Source organism: Rattus norvegicus, chromosome 13 (assembly GCF_036323735.1).
Source record: "Rattus norvegicus strain BN/NHsdMcwi chromosome 13, GRCr8, whole genome shotgun sequence".
Lineage (NCBI taxonomy): Eukaryota > Metazoa > Chordata > Mammalia > Rodentia > Muridae > Rattus > Rattus norvegicus.
In genome coordinates this window covers 53,840,582-53,859,109 of record NC_086031.1, presented here as the reverse complement: position 1 = coordinate 53,859,109, position 18,528 = coordinate 53,840,582, and the positions used below count along the sequence as shown (strand labels likewise).

The 18,528-nt window shown below is 37.7% G+C and overlaps 1 protein-coding gene across 4 annotated transcripts in view; it reads left to right on the top strand.

Moving 5' to 3' along the window:
- The first annotated feature begins 11,627 nt into the window (after positions 1 to 11,627).
- Cfhr2l1 (complement factor H-related 2-like 1) overlaps positions 11,628 to 18,528 on the top strand; it is a 34,133-nt gene continuing 27,232 nt past the window's right edge. For 2 of the 4 annotated variants that reach the window (XM_039091343.2, XM_039091342.2), the window contains exon 1: positions 11,638 to 11,779. In XM_039091343.2, coding sequence (XP_038947271.1) covers positions 11,707 to 11,779 — 73 coding nt within the window. In that variant the 5' untranslated portion in view covers positions 11,638 to 11,706. Of the gene's footprint in view, positions 11,780 to 15,803; positions 15,978 to 18,528 lie in introns of all 4 variants that reach the window. The other 2 variants (NM_001402196.1, XM_008769581.4) reach the window with 2 other exon arrangements.

The following is an 18,528-nucleotide window of genomic DNA, read 5'->3' as shown; positions in this document are numbered from 1 at the left end:
GTAATCCTAGCACTTCAGAGAGAGAGAGAGAGAGAGAGACGCATGAAGATAATAAATTCCAGAAAATTCTGGAGTCTCTATAAAGGCTTATTTTATATGAACAAGAGAAAACTTGAGGCTCACAAATAAAATCAAAGGGAAATGATGAACATTAATATCTCTCTGATTATAAGCAGTTCAGAATTATGACATCAGGGGTTTCTACAATAAAATGCTAAAATAGAATGAAGGGGCAAGCTATTAATTCATTTTGACAACTTGCCAAAGCCAAAGTATTATGATCAGTTTTAGAATTATAAAATAATTTGAAGATTAAGATATGACTCACTGTGTTCTATAAAAACAATTTCCTGTAGAGATGATACACAAGCATCTATTTACCTCAGATAAAGTCAGTCGAGCATACCTATGTACAGTACCACCAAAATGAAACATGAGGAGTCATAAGTTTTATTGGTATTACTTACAGAAATATAGGTGATGGTTTACTTACTGGAGGGGAATTGAATCAAAGACAGTTATATCATCAAAGCTTACCTAACATACGTAAAAGCTGACAAAATGTGGGAAACTAGAGTACACTGCACAGCATGTAAGCATCTCAATGCTCAACATGATAGAGAATGTTATTTCCATCAGACTCCATGGGTCTGAAAACTCTCCCAGAAAACTATTCTCGTGCCAGTTACTCCTAGGCAGCCAGTAGCCAGGGTGCCCATACTCACCTTGACCTTATCAGAAAACCAGAAAACCTAGTTAACCTCTTGCCAATAACATGCATTTCTATAAAATATCTTAATGAAGATAAAAAATGTGGATAGAGGAACAGTAACTATTCCAGTGTCTTGAAAACAAAGAAACTTCAACCATGTGCATTGGCATCTATCTTTTCCTCAGCTGACAGGACATTTACTGTCACTGGAAGGCTTCAGAGCAAACAAGCTTGCTCTAATTCAGTAAGCACTTTAGGTGAGAAGAACTTGCCCTTTAACTCTCAGTTTATATTGTTAAAATTTCTTCAAGAAAGTATTTCTATAGACAAAAATCACTAAAGTTTTGATTTTGCATTTAGCACTGTACTTTTATTGGCTCCTCTTGAACCAGTACTTTAACTTGATCTCTCAAAATTTCAAATGTTGTCTTTTTAGATTCAACAATGATATGTGGGCCTCCTCCACCTATTGAGAATGGAAACATCACATCCTTCCCACTACAAGTATCCACGCTATCATCATCAGTTTAATATCACTGCCATTAATCATACAAACTGCAGGACAATAAGAAAATAACATGTAGAAGTGGAGAGTGGTCAGAGCCACCGAAATGTTTATGTAAGTACCCAGTATTCATAGATCTTGGGAAAGTCCATATTCTAATAATAAGATGGAAGTCAATATATTTTTTTGAAAGTGTCAGTTATCACATGTCATGAATCCCAAATAGGCAACCAAATTTAAGTACTGACAACAAACCCGATTAAGAAACAAAATGGTTATCATTATACAAAAAGTACTTTTTTAATATACCAATTCAATTTTTATTGCTAGTAACAATAAAAGCAATCTCATTCAGAGTGCTTAAGAAATTATCTAGCTGCCCATAAGCATGCAAGAAGCCTACAGAACTCCAAATAGATTGGACCAGAAAAGAAACTCCTCCTGTCACATAATAGTCAAAACACCAAATGCACAAAAGAAAGAAAGAATATTAAAAGCAGTAAGGGAAAAAGGTCAAGTAACATATACAGGCAGACCTATCAGAATCACACCAGACTTCTCGCCAGAGACTAAGAAAGCCAGATGATCATGGACAGATGTCATACAGACACTAAGAGAACAAAAATGCCAGCTCAGGTTACTGTATCCTGCAAAATTCTAAATTAACACAGATTAAGAAACCAAGATATTCCATGACAAAACCAAATTTACACAATATATTTCTACAAATCCAGTGCTACAAAGGGTAATAAATGGTAAAGCCCAACATGAGGAAGCAAGCTACACCATAGAAAAAGCAAGAAACTAATTGTCTTGGCAACAACAACAACAAAAAAAAAAAAAGAAGAGAAGAAAAGCACACAAACATAACCTCATATCCAAATATGAATATAACAGGAAACAATAATCACTATTCCTTAATATCTCTCAACATCAATGGTCTCAACTTCTCAATAAAAAGACATAGATTAACAAACCGGATGAGCAATGAGGACCCTGCATTCTGCTGCCTACAGGAAACACACCTCAGAGACAAAGACAGACACTACCTCAGAGTGAAAGGCTGGAAAACAACTTCCCAAGCAAATGGTCAGAAGAAACAAGCTGGAGTAGCCATTCAAATACCGAATAAAATCGATTTTCAACTAAAAGTCATCAAAAAAGATAAGGAAGGACACTTCATATTCATCACAGGAAAAATCAACCAAGATGAACTCGCAATCCTAAATATCTTTGCTCCAAATACAAGGGCACATACATATATAAAAGAAAGCTTACTAAAGCTGAAAACACACATTGTACCAAACACAATAATAGTAGGAGATTCCAACACCCAACTCTCATCAATGGACAGATCATGGAAACAGAAATTAAACAGACATAGACAGAATAAGAGAAGTCATGAACCAAATGGACTTAACGGATATTTATAGAACATTCTATCCTAAAGCAAAAGGATATACATTCTTCTGACCACCTCATGGTATTTTCTCCAAAATTGACCATATAATTGGTCATTAAATAGGCCTCAACAGATACAGAAAGATAGAAATAATCCCATGCGTCCTATCAGACCACCATGGGCTAACGCTGGTCTTCAACAACAATAAGGGAAGAAAAACTCACATATACATGGAAGTTGAACAATGCTCTACCCAATGATAACCTGGTCAAGGAAGAAATAAAGAAAGAAATTAAAGACTACTTAGAATTTAATGAAAATGAAAGTACAACATACCCAAACTTATGGGAACACAATGAAAGCTGTGCTAAGAGGAAAACTCATAACTCGCAGTGACTGCAGAAAGAAACAGGAGAGAGCATATGTCAGCAGCTTAACAGCACACCTAAAAGCTCAAGAACAAAAAGAAGCAAATACACCCAGGAGGAGTAGAAGGCAGGAAATAATCAAACTCAGAGCTGAAATCAGCCAAGTAGAAACAAAAAGGACCAAACAAAGAATCAACAGAACCAAAAGTTGGTTCTTTGAGAAAATCAACGAGATAGATAAACCCTTAGCCAGGCTAACAAGAGGACACAGAGAGTGTGTCCAAATTAACAAAATCAGAAATGAAAAGGGAGACATAACTACAGAATCAGAGGAAATTCAAAAAATCATCAGATCCTACGACAAAAGCCTATATTCAACAAAACTTGAAAATCTGTAGGAAATGGACAATTTCCTAGACAGATACCAGGTACTGAATTTAAATCAGGAACGGATAAACCAGTTAAACAACCCCATAACTCCTAGGGAAATAGAAGCAGTCATTAAAGGTCTCCCAACCAAAAAGAGACCAGGTTCAGATGGGTTCAGTGCAGAATTCTATCAGACCTTCATAGAAGACCTCATACCAATACTATCCAAACTATTCCACAAAATTGAAATAGATGGAGTGCTACCAAAATCCTTCTATGAACCCACAATTATGCTTGTACCAAAATCCCCACAAAGACACAACAAAGAAAGAGAATTTTAGACCAATTTCCCTTATGAATATTGATACAAAAATACTCAATAAAATTCTGGCAAACTGAATCCAAGAGCACAACAAAACAATCATCCACCATAATCAAGTAGGCTTCATCCCAGGCATGCAGGGATGGTTTAATATATGGAAAACCATCAAAGTGATCCATTATAAAAACGAACTGAAAGAACAAAACAACATGATCATTTCATTAGATGCTGAGAAAGCAGTGGACAAAATTCAAGACCCCTTCATGATAAAAGTCCTGGAAAGAATAGGAACGCAAGCCCCATACCTAAACATAGTAAAAGCCATATACAGCACACCAGTCACTAACATTAAACTAAATGGGAAGAAACTTGAAGCAATCCCACTAAATCAGGGGCTAGACAAGGTTGTCCACTCTCTCCCTACTCATTCAATATAGTTCTTGAAGTTCTAGCCAGAGCAATCAGACAACAAAAGGAGATGATCAAGGGGATACAGATTGGAAAAGAAAAAGTCAAAATATCACTATTTGCAGATGATATGATAGTATATTTAAGTGATCCCAAAAGTTCCACCAGAGAACTACTAAAGCTGATAAACAACTTCAGCAAAGTGGCTGGGTATAAAATTAACTCAAATAAATCAGTAGTCTTCCTCTACACAAAAGAGAAATAAGCCAAGAAAGAAATTAGGGAAACAACACCCTTCATAATAGTCCCAAATAATATATAATACCTCGGTGTGACTTTAACCAAGCAAGTAAAAGATCTGTACAATAAAAAGTTCACTTTCTGAAGAAAGAAAGTGAAGAAGACCTCAGAAGATGGAAAGATCTGCCATGCTCATGAATTGGCAGGATTAACATAGTAAAAATGGCCATTTTACTAAAAGCAATCTACAGATTCAATGCAATCCCCATCAAAATACCAATCCAATTCTTCATAGAGTTAGACAGAACAATTTGCAAATTCATCTGGAATAACAAAAAACCCAGGATAGCTAAAACTATACTGAACAATAAAAGGACTTCTGGGGGAATCACTATCCCTGAACACAAGCAGTATTACAGAGCAATAGGGATAAAAAAAAACTGCATGGTATTGGTACAGAGACAGACAGATAGACCAATGGAATAGAATTGAAGACCCAGAAATGAACCCACACACCTATGGTCACTTGATTTTTGACAAAGGAGCCAAAACCATCCAATGGAAAAAAGATAGCATTTTCAGCAAATGGTGCTGGTTCAACTGGAGGTCAACATGTAGAAGAATGCAGATCAATCCATGCTTATCACGCTGTACAAAGCTTAAGACTAAGTGGACCAAGGACCTCCACATCAACCAGATACACTCAAACTAATAGAAGAAAAAGTGGGGAAGCATCTCGAACATATGGGCACTGGAAAAAATTTCCTGAACAAAACACCAATGGCTTATGCTCTAAGATCAAGAATCGACAAATGGGATCTCATAAAACTGCAAAGCTTCTGTAAGGCAAAGGACACTGTGGTTAGGACAAAACGGCAACCAACAGATTGGGAAAAGATCTTTACCAATCCTATAACAGATAGAGGCCTTATATCCAAAATATACAAAGAACTCAAGAAGTTAGACCGCAGGGAAACAAATAACCCTATTAAAAAATGGGGTTCAGAGCTAAACAAAGAATTCACAGCTGAGGAATGCCGAATGGCTGAGAAACACCTAAAGAAATGTTCAACATCTTTAGTCATAAGGGAAATGCAAATCAAAACAACCCTGAGATTTCACCTCACACCAGTGAGAATGGCTAAGATCAAAAACTCAGGTGACAGCAGATGCTGGCGAGGATGTGGAGAAAGAGGAACACTCCTCCATTGTTGGTGGGATTGCAGACTGGTAAAACCATTCTGGAAATCAGTCTGGAGGTTCCTCAGAAAATTGGACATTGAACTGCCTGAGGATCCAGCCATACCTCTCTTGGGCATATACCCAAAAGATGCCTCAACATATAAAAGAGACACGTGCTCCACTATGTTCATCGCAGCCTTATTTATAATAGCCAGAAACTGGAAAGAACCCAGATGCCCTTCAACAGAGGAATGGATACAGAAAATGTGGTACATCTACACAATGGAATATTACTCAGCTATCAAAAACAACGAGTTTATGAAATTCGTAGGCAAATGGTTGGAACTGGAAAATATCATCCTGAGTGAGCTAACCCACTCACAGAAAGACATACATGGTATGCACTCATTGATAAGTGGCTATTAGCCCAAATGCTTGAATTACCCTAGATCCCTAGAACAAAGGAAACTCAAGACGGATGATCAAAATGTGAATGCTTCACTCCTTCTTTAAATGAGGAAAAAGTATACCCTTGGCAGGGAAGGGAGAGGCAAAGATTAAAACAGAGACTGAAGGAACACCCATTCAGAGCCTGCCCCACAGGTGGCCCATACATATACAGCCACCCAATTAGACAAGATGGATGAAGCAAAGAAGTGCAGACCGACAGGAGCCGGATGTAGATCGCTCCTGAGAGACACAGCCAGAATACAGCAAATACAGAGGCGAATGCCAGCAGCAAACCACTGAACTGAGAATAGGTCCCCCGTTGAAGGAATCAGAGAAAGAACTGGAAGAGCTTGAAGGTGCTCGAGACCCCAAAAGTACAACAATGTCAAGCAACCAGAGCTTCCAGGGACTAAGCCACTACCTAAAGACTATACATGGACTGACCCTGGACTCTGTCCCCATAGGTAGCAATGAATATCCTAGTAAGAGCACCAGTGGAAGGGGAAGCCCTGGGTCCTGCTAAGACTGAACCCCCAGTGAACTAGACTATGCGGGGAGGGTGGCAATGTGGGGAGGTTTGGGAGGGGAACACCCACAAGGAAGGGGAGGGGGGAGGGTGATGTCTGTCCGGAAACCGGGAAAGGGAATAACACTTGAAATGTATATAAGAAATACTCAAGTTAATAAAAAAAAAATAAAATAAAAAAAAATAAAAAAAAGAAATGTAAATGAATAAAAAGATTAATAATACCATAAAAAAAAAAGAATCGACAAATGGGATCTCATAAAACTGCAAAGCTTCTGTAAGGCAAAGGACACTGTGGTTCGGATTAAAAAGGCAATCCACAGATTGGGAAAAGATCTTTACCAATCCTACAACTGATAGAGGGCTTATATCTAAAATATACAAAGAACTCAAGAAGTTGGACTGCAGGGAGATAAATAACCCTATTAAAAAATGGGGTTCAGAGCTAAATGAAGAATTCACAGCTGAGGAATGCCGAATGGCTGAGAAACACCTAAAGAAATGTTCAACATCCATAGTCATAAGGGAAATGCAAATCAAAACATCCCAGAGATTTCACCTCACACCAGTGAGAATGGTTAATATCAAAAACTCAGGTGACAGCAAATGCTGTCGAGGATGTGGAGAAAGAGGAACACTCCTCCATTGTTGGTGGGACTACAGACTGGTACAACCATTCTGGAAATCAGTCTGGAGGTTCCTCAGAAAATTGGACATTGAACTACCTGAGGACCCAGCTATACCTCTCTTAGGCATATACCCAAAAGATACCCCAACATATAACAAAGACACATGCTCCACTATGTTCATAGCAGCCTTATTTATAATAGCCAGAAGCTAGAAAGAACCCAGATGCCCTTCAACAGAGGGATGGATACAGAAAATGTGGTACATCTACACAATGGAATATTACTCAGCTATCAAATACAATGACTTTATGAAAATCATGGGCAAATGGATGGAACTGGAAAATATCATCCTGAGTCAGGTAACCCAATCACAGAAAAACACACATGGTATGCACTCATTGATAAGTGGCTATTAGCCCAAATGCTTGAATTACCCTAGATGCATAGAACACATGAAATTCAAGACGGATGATCAAAATGTGAATGCTTCACTCCTTCTTTAAAAGGGGAACAAGAATACCCTTGGCAGGGAATAGAGAGGCAAAGATTAAAACAGACACAGAAGGAACACCCGTTCAGAACCTGCACCACATGTGGCCCATACATATACACCCACCCAATTAGACAAGATGGATGAAGCAAAGAAGTGCAGGCCGACAGGAGCCGGATGTAGATCTCTCCTGAGAGACACAACCAGAATACAGCAAATACAGAGGCGAATGCCAGCAGCAAACCACTGAACTGAGAATGGCCCTCCGTTGAAGGAATCAGAGAAAGGAATGGAAGAGCTTGAAGGGGCTTGAGACCCCATATGAACAACAATGCCAAGCAACCATAGCTTCCAGGGACTAAGCCACCACCCAAAGACTATACATGGACTGACCCTGGGCTCCAACCTCGTAGGTAACAATGAATAGCCTAGTAAGAGCACCAGTGGAAGGGGAAGCCCTTGGTCCTGCCAAGACTGAACCCCCAGTGAACGTGATTTTTGGGGGGAGGGCAGTAATGTGGGGAGGATGGGAAGGGGAACACCCATATAGAAGGGGATGGGGAGGGGTTAGGGGTATGTTGGCCGGGAAACCGGGAAAGGGAATAACATTTAAAATGTAAATAAGAAATACTCAAGTTAATAAAGAAAAAAAAAAAAAAAAAGAATTTATATTAAAAAATGGGCGACAGAGCTAAACAAAGAATTTTCAACAGAGGAACCACAAATGCAGAGAAGCACCAAACAAAATGTTCCACACCCTTAGTCATCAGGGAAATGCAAATTAAAATGACCCTGAGATTCTACCTCAAAGCATTCATAATGACTCAGATCAAAAGCTCAAGCAATAGCACATGCTGTCAGGGAAGTGGAGAAAGGGGAATACTCCTTTATTGCTGGTGGAATTGAAAACTTGTACAACTACTTTGGAAATCAATCTGGCAGTTTCTCAGAAAATTAAAAATAATTCTACCTGATTACCAGTTCTACCACTCCTATGCATATACCCAAATGATGCTTCACCATACGCTAAGGACAAATGCTCCATTATGTTCATTGCAGGTTTATTCAGAATAATCAGAAACTGAAAACAACCTAGATATTCCAAAGAATAAATATGGGAATCTGAATCAAGGTAGAATTCAAGAAGAAATTTTCAAATTTAGAACTGAATTACAATTAAAATACAATGTACTGACACTTACTGGTTATATTAAAGGCAGTTTCATGAGGTGAGTTCATAGCACTAAGTGCCTACATTAAAGAAATAAAATAAAATAAAATAGCCTAGAGAAATCTTATGTTATTTTTACATAATGGCATCTTAGAAAACCCTAGAAATAACACCCCAAATAGAAAGGGGTAAATTAAACCATCAAAATCAATGAAATAAAACAAACAAAAATTACGAAGACTCAATGAAACAAAGCAAAATTATTTGAGAAAGTTTGACAAAACTTTCACCAAATTAATCAAGAGATGAAGAGAAAAGGAAACAGCAAGGATACAGTAGACAACAAGGAAAATCAGAGAATCAGAAAGGCATACTTTAAAAAATTTGTATTCTACAGAACTAGAAAACTTAAAAGAAATTAATAAATTTATTTGTATGTATTACCTACCGAAGTTAAACCAAGATAAACAATTTACACTGATCCATATACCAAGGAGAATAAAAGCAGTAGTAAAAAGTCCTCCCTCCCAATAAATGCCTACATCAGATATGATTCAGAACAGAATTCTCCTGCAAATTCCAAAAAATTCCTACTAACAATATTCCTCAAATTATTGCTCAGAATAGAAAGAAAGGAAGCATTTCTAATTTCTTTTTATAAACTTCTATTTTTATACCAAAACTATTCTGAGACTCCTATACAGAATGTGTAACAACATAATATAGGCAATTTACAACAAGCATGGAGAGAAACTAAAGTAATTCCATGGACATTAGAAACAAGACAAGGATTTCCAGTCTGTCCCTACAAACTCTTATAGAAGAATAGGAGGAAGGATTGTGGGCTGTGAAAGTGATAGAAATGCCACAGGAAGATCAACAGAGTCAACTAACCTGGATCTTTGGGGCTCTCAAAGACTGAACCACCAACCAAAGAGCATGCTTTGACTAGACTTAGGTCTCCCTGCAAAATATCAAGCAGATGTGCAACATGGTCCCCATGTGGGTTACAAACAACTAAAGAGAAGACTATCCCAAAAGCTGTTGCCTGTCTGGGTGATGTATACTTCTAGTTTGGCTGCCCTGTCTGGCCTGAGTCAGAGAGGAGGTGCCTAGCCTCACAGACACTTCAAGTGCCAGGATGGTGGGAGACCCAGGGGCCCCTACCAGTTGAGAGGAGAATTAGAAGGGAAAGAGGTAAAGGATTGTGAGAAGGATGACCAGGAGAGGGGCAGGGAACAAGATGTAAAGTAAATATGTAAAAAAAATTTAAAAATGAAGAAACAATGGAATGAAGACAAAAACCTACCAATTGGAAGGAGAATCTTTGTCAGCTACACATGTAACAGATTTATATCCAGAATATATAAAGAATATAAAAACATAAAAATAAAACAACATTTACTCACAAAATGGGCCTGTGATCTACACAGAGTTCATAAACCAAGAAAAAGCAATGTTTAAGGAGTATCTCAAGCAAGAGTTTGGAACCCTAGCAGCTTTCATTTTATTCTGTCAGAATAACCAACAGTAATGATCACAAGAACAATACAAAAAAGAAAGAAAGAAAAAGAAAAAGAACTAAAGAACTGGCATCAAAAGCTGGAGAGATGTGAGAAAATGGAACATCATTGAATTTTTATCAGTATTACCAATTGTGCAGCCACATTGGAAATTATCAAAAAATTAAAATAAATTGACCTATGAGCAGAATGACTTATCATCCTATCCCACATATACTTGCCCAGCTATGTTTATTTCTGCTCTATTTACAATAGCCAGTGAATGGAAACAACCTAAATGTCCTTCAGCTGGTAAATGGGTCATATGAAAATGGCTGGTTTATACACTATGCGATACCATTTGGCTGGTAAATGGGTAAATGGGTGAACTAAAAAATATTATATTGTGATGTAACTGAGACCCACAAAAACAGACTACATGATGTCAACCTCCCTCACTGGATACTTCTCCGAATCTTCATAGGTGAGTCATATTCTGAAACAACTACAGACTCCAGTACAGTAAACACAGACCAGGGCCAGAGTATCAGGCCAGGTGAGCAATGGAAAGGTAAATATCAGTGTACAAATGATCTGAAGGAGAAAATATCAAAAGGGACGGAGACCCTGAGAACACAAATACAAGAGGGAGAATGGTAAATAACATTAAGGATATATGGGAAAGTCATAAGGACTCTATCAACTCCTCACCATTCAAAATTAACTATAATTTGTAATAGTCTCTGTATGTATGTTCATATATACTATTAAAGAATATTTTATTCTCTAGGCTAAAAAATGTTCCTTCCAAGAACCAAAGGCCATTTGAGAAACACAGTCATAACATCTAACATAAAATGAATGCTAGGAGAGAGAAATATTCTTTTGAGTTGTTGGTCAAAGTTGCCTTATATAACACAAAATATAATAGACTACTTGTACTGCATTTGGTGGCCACCAAGAGGTAGAAGATAAGTACGTATTGCTAAAGACAACATTTACTTCATCACGGGGTCCAAAGTACCCTGATGTGGACTGTCCTGAAAGCTTCCTCTCTCAGCACTACCATTCATAGTACCAGAAGTTGTCATGTAAATTTCTAGTCAGAGAAGAAAGTAACCGTCCTGCAACTATGATGCCAATAAGAAGGAAGCAACAAATTTAATGTCTTGTCTTCTTTTCCAAATCCTTCAGTTTGGCTGACTAGGAGACTCGCACAAGGAAATTGAACTTTATTATACTGGTCAATAAATGTAAAATGAACTCAGCGTGTTAATGTGAAAACACTGATTGGACATTCTCTGTTTGTTTTGCTCCTCCCTTGTGAACTTTGATATTTACCAAACTAGCTGCTAGTAGTGTGCTGAATTTCAGAGTGATGACAGGGTTCCCAGAAGCACCACCACGGCTGGAGTTTTAAGGTTGAGAACATGGGGTTCTGTAACCTGTTGCTCTTAACCACTGTCTTCCTAACCTTATGGTTCACTACTTCCAAAGGTGAAGGTAAGAGGAAACAGACTTGAAAAATGCACTTTATAATCAAATATATTTTTCTCCTGTATGTTTACAAGAATACTTTTTAGAGTCTTTCATTTATTTTTATTGGTTATTTTATTTATTTACATTTCAAATGTTATTTCCCCTTCCTGATTTCCCCTCCCCCTCCTATTCCCCACCACGTACTTCTGTGAGGGAGCTCCCCCACCCACCCACCTACTCCCGCCTCACCACCCTAGCATTCCCCTATGTTGGGACATTGACACTCCATAAGACTAAGGGCCTCCCCTCCCATAGATGCCAGATAAGGTAATCCTTTGCTATACAAGCAGCTGGAGCCATAGGTTCCCATCTGTGTACTCTTTGGTTGGTGGTTTAGTCCCCGTGAGCTCTGGGGGAGGCGTCTGGTTGATTGATATTATTGTTCTTCCTATGGGTTGTAAACCCCTTCGGTTCCTTCAGTCCTTTCCCTACCTCCTCCATTGGGGTTCCTATGCTCAGTCTGATGGTTGGCTGCAAGCATTCTTATCGTATTGGTCAGGCTCTGGCAGAGCTTCTCAGGGAACAGCTATACCAGTCTCCTATCAGCAAGCACTTCTTGGCATCGGCAATAGTGTCTAGGTTTGGTGTCTGCAGATGGATGGATCCCTAGGGGGACAGTCTCTAGATGGCCTTTCCTTCAGTCTCTGCTCCACTCTTTGTCCTTGCATTTCCTTTAGATAGGAACAAATCTATGTTAGTATTTTTAAGGTGGGTTGACGGCCCCATCCCTCAACTGGGGGCTGTGCCTGACTTCTGAACATGATCTCTTCAAGTTCTCTCTCCCCTTTGTTAGGTACTTCAGCTAATGTCATCCCTTTTGGGTCCTGGGAGTCTCTTGCTTTCCTAGCATCTGGGACTTTCTGGTGGTTGCCACCAGATTCCCATCCTCAACTGGTACATACCTCAGTTCAATATCCTAACCCTCTGTACTTCTTCCCCTCCCATCTCCTCCCAAACCTGCTCCTGTCCCTCCCTTTTCCCTCTCCTTCCCTCCCAAGTTCCTTCCTCTATCTTTTTCCTGTGATCATTTTGTTCCCCCTTCTAAGTAGGGCTTAAACATTCACGCTTTGGTCTTCCTTATTCTTGAGCTTCATATGCTCTGAGTTGTATCATAGGTATCCCAAACTTTTTGCCTAATATCCACTTACCAGTGAGTATACATGATATGTATTATTTTATGACTGGGTTACCTCACTCAAGATGATATTTTCTAGTTCCATTTATTTGCCTATGAATTTCATGAAGTCATTGTTTTTAATAGCTGAGTAGTACTCCATTGTCTAGATGTACCACATTTTCTGTACCCTTTCCTCTGTTGAAGGGCATCTGGATTCTTTCCAGCTTCTGGCTATTATAAATAAGGCTGCTATGAATATAGTGGAGCATGTGTCCTTGTTATATGTTAGAGCATCTTTTGGATATATGCCCAGGAGAAGTATAGCTGGGTCCTCAGGTAGTACTATGTCCAGTTTTCTGAAGAATTTCCAGACTGATTTCCAGAATATTTGTACCAGCTTGCAATCCCACCAACAATGGAAGAGTGCTCATTTAGAATGGGAAATATATTAATCATGATTCTGAGTAGCCTGAATCAAGACTGTGATTGAAAACCATCAATGGGACCAAAACCTGCATCAGAAAAGTGTAAAGTATCAATATATTTTGGTCTGATTTGAGGACCTGCTATTTCTGCCTAAGATACACTTTTTAAAAAAATATTAGTTTTACTTCGAGGAATCAGATACAAAAATGACAAAGACAAATCCATATATGCCCACATGAGAATTAAAATTAGCTAAATATCTGAGAACTGTGATAATATGATACTCTGTTTTAAATGATGCTCCTTAAAATAACTTGTAAAAAGGAAATCTCAGATAATTTAATTTACCGATGATCTATGCAAAGTATAATTCTCAAATTTGTTAAAGAAAAATATTTAGGATACAAAGAATATAATTTTAAACCATGTACCAAAAATATAGAAAATTCATGGGTTTTCAACTTATTAAAAAATACAATGAAAAGCGAAACTATAGCAAATTTGTATGCTTTTGTTGGTATTTGTTAGAATTCTTTTAACATGTTGCATGAGCTTTCCTGAAGTATAATCATACTTTATGAAAACTCATACTATTATGACAGTAAAAGTACTAATTATTTTTAAATAGGAGTAAGAAGAGATAAATGTGGCAACTTACATATAAATTTATTAATACTATGAACAATATAGCAATGTAGAAATGTTATAACATAGTTTAAAATAATATAATCACAATAAATTTCAGTTCAAATTCAAGTTTTAATTAAGCATTTATCATAGTCAATATTAATAAATATCCCAAATCTTCTTCTCTGGCGGGCTGTAAGATATAATGTAACTTCATAAAGAAAGACTTCCTCACATACTTCAGTGTCTGAATTCTATTTGTTTTCCTGTCCATCATACCTTTGTCTTCTTAAGCAGTTATACTAATTAATAGAAAGTAATTCTATTCAGGTGGTTTATCTATGATATGTATGGTTTATTATTTTAAACATGAAAAATTACACTACATTTTCCTGTAAGGTAAAAGAAATACTTCCTTATTCAGTAAATTTTCCCAATTAAGTCAAGGGACACATTTACTTCAAATATGAGTATGAAACATTCACATCTTTGAAAAGTAAGAACCTGTGAATATTAATACATGTGCCCAATGAGTGCTGAGAAAAGCAATTTCAAAATTAGAAAAATGTATGTAATCATTGAAGTTCTATATTGAAGTTATTGTTGATTAGATGAGTCATAAATCATGAAGCACTATATGTAATGGCTTCAACAGAGAAAAATTCAAGTCAGAGAGGCACAAGTACATTGGGAAGAGAGAGAGGAAGCATGAGTGATATATGAAGCTTGAGAAGATGTGCTTATTAAGGTCATTTTTACAGCTTTCAGTAAAAAAAGGAAAAAGAGTGTCTGCCTTTTAGTTTTCATATACATACTTAACATTGGAAAATGGGGAGCTGGAGGTAACCACTAGAAAGTACCAGACAACTGGGAAATGAGAGGTTTCTAGGACCAAACAGGGATGACTTTAGGTGAAATGCCCAACAAAGGAGAATACAACCTGTAGAGACCACCTCTCAAGATAGGCAAGGCCCCCAGTTGGGGAAACTCACGCAAATCAAAATTGTTAACTCAAAAATGTTCCTGTGAAAAAACAGGGGGAGAAATTGGAATAGAGACTGAAGGAAAGGCCATCCAGAGACTGCCCCACCAAGGGATCCATCCCATCTACAGATACCAAAGCTGAAATAATTGCTAATGCGAAGAAGCACTTGCTGACAGTAGCCTGGTATGGCTGTTGCCTGAGAGGTTCTACCTGACCAACACAGGTGTGGATACTCACAGCCAACCATCAGACGGAACCCAGGGGTCCCAATGGAAGAGTTAGAGAAGTACTGAAGGAGCTGAAGGGGATTGAAAACCTCATAAGAAGAACAGTATCAACTAATCAGACTGCGCAGAGCTCCCAGAGACTAAACCACCAACCAAAGAGTATACATGGATGGATCACTGTCTGTCAATACATATGTAGCACAGGATGGCCTTAGCAGCCATAAATGGGTGGGGGGTTTGGTCCTGTGGAGACTTGTTGCCCCATCAAAGAGGGATGCTAGAACAGTGAGGTGTGACTGAGTGAGTGAGTGGAGATGCACCTTCATAGAGGCAAACATAGTGGGAGAGGGGGAATGGAATGGAAGGTATGTGGAGGGGTAACCAGGAACAGGAAATATCATTTGAAATGAAAACAAATAAAATATATGTGTGTCTATGTATATATGTATATATATATGTGTGTGTTTGTGAATATGTGTTTATTATATATTATATGGCATTTGTTATACATATACATATAATGTGTATACACACACACATATATATATATATATATGTATGTATGTATGTATGTATGTATAATTGTTTTCAAATGCTTACTTTCAGGAATAGCATGCAAACCCCCGTATATTCCAAATGGAATCTACTCACCTCATAAGATTAACTACACAATCGATGATGAAATAAAATATGAATGTAAAAATGGCTTCTACCCTGCAACAAAGGGAACTGTTGCAAAGTGTACAAGTACTGGATGGATCCCTCTTCCAAGATGTAGTTGTAAGTTTAAGTCAAAACTTTACTCCACATATTACTGAACTTACTCTTTAAACATGAACAAATGGAGACAACTTACTAACAAATATTTGATGTTTTACTTGTGTACAACCCTTAGAGACACTCTACTGTTAAAACTAATATTTATGTGATATTATATTTTAACTAATAGTAAATTTTAAAATATGAAGTAATATTAAATTTTTGCTTTAGAAACCAATAATTCATATTTTACTTCTACTGCAACTGATCAATATGTTTTTATGTGTCTTTAATTAATGAATTTCAAATATTTTTAGCAAATTATTGGGTAAGAATATTGTCATATAAGAATTGATTTTACTTATTCATTTGCTTTGTAGCAAATATCTTTCACAAATATTTGCTCCTTAATTAAACTTTGTCATCCTCCATTTCTGTCAACCATATTTGAGGATGACATGGCTACTGGCTCTGGATGCCATGCTGTCAGAAACTGTCTTTATTCTCAGGAATCAGGAGATTTTGCTGGACTGTAGACTGTATTCCAACATGGCACACAAATTAGTACATGAGCCTTCAGTTCCTTATCAGATAAACTGCCAGATTGGTTAATGAAATCTAACTTACCCTAGAGTTACTGATCAGGGAGACAATAGAGGTCTAGAATCCATGCATGAACAATTCTCACCCATTATGTTTTGTTTCGTTTTGTTTTTGTTTGTTTGATTTTAAGTGCTTATGGAATTTTTTTTATTGACATTTCATACATTATTCCTTTTCCTGGTTGCCAGTCCATAAAGGCCCTAATCCATCCATCTTCACCTTGCTTCTATGAGAGTGTCCTCCACTCACCCACAATCCCCTTTTTGCTCCCCACCCTGACATTCCTCTACACTGGGGCATCTAGCCTTGACAGGATCAAGGGCTTCTTAAACAATTGATGCCCAACAGGGCCATCCTGTGCTACATATGCAACTGGAGATATGGCTCTGGCCATATGTACTCTTTGGATGTCGGTTTAGTCCATGGGAGCTCAGGTTGGTTGGTATCGTTGTTCTTATGGGGTTGCAACCCCCTCCAGATCCTTCATTCCTTTCTCTAACCCTCTAATGGGGACCTTCTTTTCAGTGAAATGGTTGACTCTGAGCATCTGCCTCTGTATTTCTCATGCTCTGGCAGAGCTTCTCAGGAGACAACTATATCAGGTTCCTGTCAGCTTGCATTTCTTGGCATCAGAAATTTTTTTCTGGGATTGGAGGCTGTATGTTTATGGGCTGGATTCCAAGGTAAGGCAATCTGTGGATGGCCTTCTCTGCATTCTCTGCTCCAAGCTTTGTCACCATATCTCCTCCTATGAATATTTTTGTTCCCCTTTTAAGAAGGACTGAAGCATCCCCAGAAAACTGGAAAGTTATCAACCTCAAGACCCAGCTATACTACCCTTTGGCATATACCCCAAACACATCCTATCAAAAAGCACTCTCTAATCTATGTTCATTGCTTCTTTGTTTTTAATAGAAATACGAAGAAAATAACCTAGGTATTTCTCAAGAGAAAAATAAATTTTGAAAAAAATATGTTGCATTTATATAATGAACTTATACTCAGAGGCTTAAATAATTACAACATGAAATTTTCAGGCAAATGAATAAAACAATAAAATAAACATTGTGCATGGTATAACCGAGACCCAGATATATAAATATGGTATATATTGACATATAAGTGGATATTAGCTGTTAAGTAACTTATAACCATACTATAATCTTTAGATCCGGAGAGGTTAGATAAAGAAGGTTATAGAAGGAAAACATGGTTTAAGTATGAAGAGGAAATAGAATAAATGATGTTCATAGAGTGAAGGTTGGTAGAGAAAAGAACAGGAGGGATCAAGTGTGTGTGGAAGGAATAGAGAGAGATAGTATGGGGAGAGACAATTGGAATTGAGGCCTTTTGGGGTAGCAATAAGGAAACCTAGTGCAATGAAAAGTTGCTGAGTCTATGTCGATGAACTTAGACAGGATTCCTAGTCATGAAGATACATGGTCTGAACATAATCAGGCAAGGGTTCCAAAGGTAGGACGGGGTTATATTGTTTGGGTTGTTGAACTAGAAGGACAAATGAAGATCTCTGAACAACCCAGACTTGTGTTAGAACCAATGATTGCCCTCTTAAAACTGATAGTGCAGGCCTTATGATGAGAATAACATCCATTCAGATCACTGATTATAGGTAAGTCAAGTTGATATGGGCTTGATGCCTTCACTCTTATATTCTAGACCCTTTGTCCCCATAATGTAATATACAGGCTATTGAAAAAAATCTGGAAAACTACCAAGCCAAACACTCCCCAACCATATTCTGTCTTGCCTGTAAGATGTACAAGGGCAAAGTTGGCACAGAACATGTAGGACTGGCTAACCAACATTCGGTTTAACTTGAGGCATATGCCACAAAAGAGAGACCATTCCCATCACTGCCTGGAATACTAGGAACCAAGACTGGATATCCCAAAACCTACAGTATAACAAAGTTATACCTAGAAAATAGGGATGCTAGAGTGTTGAAGCA